Source organism: Choloepus didactylus, chromosome 6, assembly GCF_015220235.1.
Source record: "Choloepus didactylus isolate mChoDid1 chromosome 6, mChoDid1.pri, whole genome shotgun sequence".
Lineage (NCBI taxonomy): Eukaryota > Metazoa > Chordata > Mammalia > Pilosa > Megalonychidae > Choloepus > Choloepus didactylus.
This window is the reverse complement of record NC_051312.1, coordinates 17,159,932-17,167,685: the sequence shown is the minus strand read 5'-3', so window position 1 is coordinate 17,167,685 and position 7,754 is coordinate 17,159,932. Positions and strand designations below refer to the sequence as shown.

General features: G+C 36.1%; 1 protein-coding gene across 1 annotated transcript; it reads left to right on the top strand.

Moving 5' to 3' along the window:
• Positions 1-3,382: 3,382 nt before the first annotated feature.
• On the top strand, positions 3,383-4,336 carry LOC119536625 (olfactory receptor 5AN1-like). Its single transcript, XM_037839467.1, has one exon. It carries the CDS (start codon positions 3,383-3,385, stop codon positions 4,334-4,336), a length of 954 nt encoding a protein of 317 aa, XP_037695395.1.
• The last annotated feature ends 3,418 nt before the right edge of the window (positions 4,337-7,754 follow it).

The following is a 7,754-nucleotide window of genomic DNA, read 5'->3' as shown; positions in this document are numbered from 1 at the left end:
GTTGACAAATATTTGCAGTTCATACAGATGTTTTATTGCAATTATGTCCCAGCCTCACTAGAAAACTCTCCAAAGTTCTTTCTTCTACCCATAAGTGCTTTATAAGCATTATCCAATTTAATTCTATGTACGGTACCCTATGTATTACCTACTAACTTTAGCTGCATGTCCTATGGAGATGTTGCATTGCTGAAAGTCACACAATTAGCAAGTAGCAGAGCCAGAGTTCAACCCAGATTGGCTGATTCCAAAGTCCATGATTGAAACTGTGTTGTTGTGTCTCTGTCATGAATTCATTTATTGTATTCCTCAAATTCCTCACTTAGGCAAAGGAAATAATGCCATATCTACTATACAGCCTGCTGTGATGACTGAATTAAGTAAGGTATTTAAGAAAATATTTGTATGTATCTATCTAAAATGAAACTGTTTTGTAAGCTTGGAAGTGTATGGAGACACAATTCATTAGTATCAAGCTAAATGACCAGCTAGGAGTGCAGTCTTGGGTAAATCCCTTAGCTTTTCTGTCATCAGGTTCCTCACCAGAAAGTAGAGAATATTAGACTAGAAGAACTCTAGGTTTTTCCAGCTCAAATGTCTCCAAGGTCAACAATGAAATGTCTAAATTATGAGATCATGATAGGACCAGGAGAAGTGATGAAAGAATTCAGCAGGGACAAAAGCTCCATGACAACCATGACACCAGCAAACAATTACCTGGGGCATTCTCCCCCCTATTTGCCTTTTCTCCTTTCACCTCTGCCTTAAGCAGGCATTTAAGAAGATTCCCAGTTGTGGGAAACTCTCTTTTTGTTGGTTGATAGCCATTTGTTAGGCCAAATAGGCAGATCTTGTGGTGCAACAGGGCCCACCTGGAAAATTCCTTTGGAAAAGAAATAAGCAATTTTAGCTTGGCAAGAACTCTGTTAGCTGTGAGATCTGAGTCAAATTCAAAAGGCAGGACCTAGAGAGACCAGTGGATTCTGAACTATCTCAATGTCAGTGTAATCAGTAAAGTAGGAATTAAGTGGACTATAGTTAATGGAATGCAATATTCCATTCAAATATTTTTGTTGAACCCTCACTTCCACACTCTCCACTTGGGACTCTTCCTCTTGTTGTCTCATATTCCTTGCTCAAATTTTCTAAAAAATTTTTTTTTAGCTTTCTACACTTCAATGAAAAGTTTAGCCTCAAATGTAAAATCTCAGGTAATATTATCGGTTGGATTATGGGGGGGGGTGAAATGTAATCTGCAATTTTTTAATAATATGACTTTGGTGTGTTACCTTCTGTTTTTTTACCTCACAAAATGAGTTTATAGGAGCTTCAAGAATTAAATGAAAAAATGCCAGTAAAGCCTGATATTTAATTTTTGCCCTTGAGGATTTTGTTTTTGAAATAATAATTTGATTTTTATTTAAACATACAGCTTGATAATTTCTGAATAACAAGAGACAAACTGGCTCACTTAATGATATAAATAAGTACACAAATATATTTCAATTATGTCTTTTAAAATTCCTCAAATATCTCTCCATGGTCATCTGTGGAGGCTCTGGGTGTCTGGAGACAATACACTGGGGAACCCAGATATCAGAGATGCCCACTCCAAGCACAGGTAGTGTTTTAAGCTTCCTTTACTTGCCTTGTTGTCTTAAATTAGAAACATTTCCTCTGTTTCTTTGCATAATTTTGTACCCAGGACAACATAGGAAACTGACCCCCTCCCTATTAGATCAGGATTGCATGGGGTTTTGATTAGCCAGAGAGACTATTTTAGTTTGTCACCTTTTCTTCTCCAAATCCTCTGTTGAAACATGCAAAAAAACTAATCAAAGAGAGTGAGCATATGCAGACTTTTGTCTTCTTCCTCTTGTCTACCAAATTTTAACAGAAATTCTCAGGATAAACTTCATCTGGAATGAGAAAAACAATGTACAGCTCCTCACTCTTCTGGGAATAGTTGATTGCATAGATTACATTTAATTATTGCTGCTTCTGTCACTGAAATGTATGAAAAAATGCAGAATTTTAGTACAACAGATTGGTCAATAGTTACACATATTTTCACTTAATTGTCCAATTATACTAGTGTTTTGGAATATTTGGGAATTGAAATATTTCTGTGACCCTATCTGTATTTCAAGGACCACTGCAATTTGATGCTGGTTGTCCATTGACCCAGTTTACCTGAATTCAATTAAAATGTATGGAAAATGCTTTATGTGGTTTGTGTCTTCTCAGACTTGTTGGTTTGTCTTGCATGAATACTAGGTCTAAATGTACACCTGTTTAGAAGGAATGCCACACTGTTTACAGAGCTGATGATTTTTCAGTAATTTCCCCAAATTGACCCATTAAATTCTGGCATCACTAGCATTCCTATTCATAGGTAGAACAAAAGGTCTTGGGCATCTCTAAGCAACTGATGGTAAAGATACCCAACGTTGACTGAACAGTTACTATGTGCTGAAATGTGTGCTGAGCACTTCCATAATTTCCTTTTATACTTCTCTGGTAAACTTGTTTTCATGGACTCTTATTGCCCTCATATTATTGTGAGTAAATCAGAGTTTAGTGTGTTTAAGCCACTGAGACAAGTTCATAAAGAGAGAGGGAATCAGAAAGTAAAACTCCAAACGGCAAACTCTTAACCAGAGGACCATGCTGTTTTCAAATAGGCAAAATACCCTGCATTGTGACAATATTGGGCCAATATGGGACTTTGCTCAGTCCCTTGGAATGCTTTGCATAGGACTTCCATAGAGGACTGATTCCTTAAGTTTATTGGATACACAAGCTTCTGCCCTACCAAAATAATTAAGTATTAAAAATTATGTTCTTTTCCAGGCTTGCTTGAAGGTGTATTAAATAAACTTGCAAAATAGTTTGGAAAATTGTCATAAAGAGAGAATATAATTATTCTTAAGAGTAAAATAAGAAATTTTAAAACCTTGATGAAAATCTAGAGCAGAAGGTCTATCAAATTTATTCTAGGGAGATGCCACTTACATTTTTATTATGATAAAACTGCAGTTATATGATAAAGTAACAGATGTCTTTAAAAAATTTTAATTAACTAATGATCACTACCTTGTAAATTGTAAGCACAGCATTTCTAATAGCACATTTTTAAAATTTCCACTCAATATTTAAATCTCTATTAATTCCATGAGACCACATGAATTAACTGAAACCCAAATTACTGAGTAGCTACTTCAAGACTGCTTTGAGGCACAAAGATGGGCAGCAAAGCATTTTGGCTCAAGAGGTCAACAGGGGAAAAGACTGCCATGTAGGAAAATGATAATAATATCACTTTGCCCAGCCCAGCAATGTATTCTTTTGTCTCCTTTCTGATTTTAGGATCACTGAGTCAATGATTGGGGAAGGAAACAACACAGAGATAACCCACTTTATCCTCCTGGGATTCTCAGATTTTCCCAGGATCTTAGTGGTGCTCTTTGTTATATTCCTGCTGATCTACATTACCACTGTGACCTGGAACCTGTGCCTCATCATCTTAATAAGGATGGATTCCCACCTCCACACACCCATGTACTTCTTCCTTAGTCACTTGTCCTTCATAGATATCTGCTATGTTACCTCCACAGCCCCAAATATGCTCTTCAACTTCTTCCAAGAGCAGCAAACAGTCACCATCATGGGCTGCATTGTGCAGTACTTCATCTTTTCAACCATGGGTCTGAGTGATTCTTGTCTCCTGACAGCCATGGCTTATGACCGATATGCTGCCATTTGTAAGCCACTGCTCTATTCATCCATCATGTCTCCCACCCTCTGTGGTCGGATGGCACTGGGAGCCTATATGGCTGGGGTCTCTGGTTCTCTATGCCAATTGTGTGCCTTGCTTCAGCTCCACTTCTGTGGGCCTAATGTCATCAACCACTTCTTCTGTGACATGCCTCAGTTGTTAATCTTGTCCTGCACTGACACATTTTTTGTACAAGTCATACTTGCTATGTTATCAATGACTTACGGGATAGGAAGTACTATAATCATCATGACCTCTTATGGCTACATTGTCATTGCCATCATGAAGATCACTTCAGCTAAAGGAAGGTCCAAGGCTTTCAACACCTGTGCTTCTCACATGACAGTAGTTTCCCTCTTCTATACCTCAAGTATGTTTGTTTATTTGAGTTCTAGCTCTGGTTCTTCCCCCAGCTTTGACAGAATTGCTTCAGTGTTGTATACTGTGGTGATTCCCATGTTGAATCCCTTGATTTACAGTCTGAGGAACAGGGAAATCAAAGATGCCTTGAAGAAGTTGCAAAAGAAGAGAGAGCACTGCCAAGGTCACACACCCTGATATTTAGGACAGATTTGGCTGGTAAGAATCGATCAACTTAAGCCATGAATTATGCACATGAATGGCAATTAATAAAATTAATAGTGGACAAAGGAGGTTTAATTTGATGCAGATAATATTCCAATGTGGCCCATGAGTGGCAATCATTGTTGCTTGAAGCACTAAGTTTTGGTGTGGTTTGACTATGCAAAGATAATTGACTAATACAGTTTGAAATTAACAACTAAGAATTTTCTCCAGATCCATACTGACTGGTTTCAATTCAGACCATTTCAATTCAATTCAATTCAACTCAACTCACTAGCTTTGTGATTCTGGGCAAGACACCTGCCCTTTAAGTCTTCAGTTTCCTCCTCTATAAAAGGGGTAATTTCACAACTACCTTTTTGTTCTGTGTAGGGTGATTAAACAAATTAATGTTATCAAACGTCCAGAATAGAGTCCCTGGTACATAATAAGCATTATATGTATGTTTTGTTTTATAATTCATTGAGTGCTTACCATATTTAAAGCAATTTATAGTGCTTAAATTAAGCTAAGTTCATTCCTGTAACAATTTCAGAAATGTGAAACTTGCCCAAATTAACTAGTTAGTAAATGATGGAATCAAGATTTGAAATAAGGAGCACAGATATCAGAGCCTCTTAATTTTCTCTTAACATATAAGGTACCAAATTACCTCCTAATAGTCAACTATGGTATGAAGGAAATACACCAATACTTATAAAATTCAGTCAATTCTAAATTCAATAGCAATCTTATTTTGACAAGAAATAAATAAAGCTGTCAATTGAAGAAATTGCAAAAAGAATGGGAATACAAACCATAAGGAAAATAGGAAGAACAAATAACATGCAGATATATAGGAAAACAGAAGGAAAAATAGCAACTATATTTGACAGATGGATCTTTATGAAAATAGATAAAATGGAAACACTAAATGCATATTTGCAAGAAATTAGAGAACATCCAAATTTGGAGAAAAGACTAACAACAGGAGGGATTTTAAATATTATAAGAATGCATCCACAAGGGTAAGAAAATACCTAAAAATAAATGGAACAAATGTGTAATAATTTTCTGGAAAACATTAATAACATTGACCCAACAATAGTAAACAAAAGTATACCAATAACCAGAAGATAAACATTTAAGTTATCAAATAATTTTCTGCGTATAAGGCTATTGGCCTGAATGGCTTTGGTGGTTTTATGGACAGCGCTTGCCAACATGAAAAAAAAAATATTTTAGAACATTGAAAGGGCTTAAAAGGTACCAGTGTATTTTAAATTGGCTTTCTTTTATCCAGAAGATTATTCTCTCTACGTCAGAAAAAGATAGAAAGTGGTTGGGGAAGTAGTGAAACACCAGTCTGATTAAATCCAATTAAACCAAATCAATCCTGGATTTAATTTACAAATTCTGACTTCCTGCTCATCAAATTCATTCTATTGATTTTAAAGAGATTATCATTCTTGTACCAAGTACTATAATTATTATCCACAAAAATTATAGAAATTTATGTCATCACTTTTGAATGTGAAAGTTAAAATCAAATTTAAAATACCCAAATGTGTGTTTTTACAGCAAGTTGAAATAATCATTCAGAAGCAAGAAAGATTTATTCCTTGAAACTGACTGTGGTTTTATTATTATAAATTGACCTTATACCAATTGATAAATTTAAAATAAATAAAATAAATGCTGAAAAAGCATCCAAACACATCTAACACATTCCTAAATCAAAAGCATATTCTTAAATGCCAGAAATTATTGCAGTGGTCTCCAGCATATTAAAATAGTACTTCATAATGCCATTGTGAATGAATGACCATATCCACTGTCCCAAGAGATAATGGAAAAATGTCTCAACACACATAGAATAATTGGTATTTTAAATTCTCTGTTGGTGCATCTCTCATCAAGAAGTTCAGTTCACTTCAGGTGTTCATTCTGCATCCTGGTGTTGGCTTCATTCTCAGGCTGGTAGCAGGTTCATGGCAGTTGTTCTACAAGTTATATCCAGATAGGACAATGTGCAGAGGAAGAAGAGAGATCATCTGCACCAGTGGTTCTCTCACGAAAACTGTGGATGGGACCCTCCCTAAATCGGGGTTCATTGCTCAGTGTAGCCAAATGTACAGACACACCAAATGGCTGAGGAGGAAAAAGAGGTTTATTTACACCTGGGAGAGCAGGGCAAAATTTCCCAAATTCTGCTTCTTCATAGTGATTTTTCAATTAGCTTTTATATACTTTAGGGACAAAGAAAGATAGTCATCTTGGGTAACAGGGGTCTGGAGAAATTCATTATATCCTCATCTTTGCTATTTACTACTTCCTTTAGGATTTACATCCTCTGTGACACTTCGGCATTGTACCTTCAGGTGGGGCTATAGATGAAAACTTATTCATATCTAGGTCCAGACTTTACATTTACATATTATGCCTTTTTTCAACTAAGAACTCACATTCAGAGCTCGCTTATAGTTTTATGAGTACATTTAAAAGGTTACTGCTACAAAAGGAGGAAACATTTTCCAAATACTGTTCTCTCCTCTCCCCCCACCCAGCAGAATTCCATATGCATATTAGTGGCCAGAACTGGGCCTCATGTGCATTTCTAAACCCTTCACTGCCAAAGCAAGTAGGAATGTCATTAGAATAAAGTTCTTCTGAAATAGAACCACCATGTCACATCAGAATTAAATGTTGGGCTTAATAGAAAAATTGGCATGAATATATTATCACTGTGATATTATATGATATATTCTTATGTGTTCCAATAAAACATTTTTCTAATGCAAAATGAGACTGGATTGTTTTCAACTTAAGAACTTCTTTAAGAGCAAAATTGATCCACATGGTCAGAGGAGGGATGTTCACAGAGGAGACACATGCTGAAGTTCATAGTTATTTATCAAGCAACCATATGCTAAGGAAGCTGTTGCCAAGGGTTATTTCACCCTCAACAAGACACTTAGCCTGGCATATATTTGGCAATGAGACTCTCTCTGGCTCTGGGATACAGCTGGGAGGTGTCCCATGAGCCTAAACAAGAAGAGATGGGTTCAGCACTGTGACCAGTCCAATCTTGCCTCTACTCACTTCCTGTATTCTGTTACAAATTTCTGTGCTGTATTTTCCATATTATCAGTTGGAAGCCACACTTTGGATGCCAGAAGGCAAATCAGGTATTCCTTCTCCATTTCAAAACACTTTCAGTCAGTGCAACTTTTTGATCTTTGAAGGCTCTGAAAATGTTTTTCATCATACATGCTATTCTTGGTAGTTTTCAAACAGAACACCATTCATGGGTTTCCCTCTTTAGCCATTCAAATTAATTTTAATATTAGTATTTGGCTAATTCACCATTATGCTTTCTTATCTTTTTTTTTTACCTGTTAGGATTCAGTGA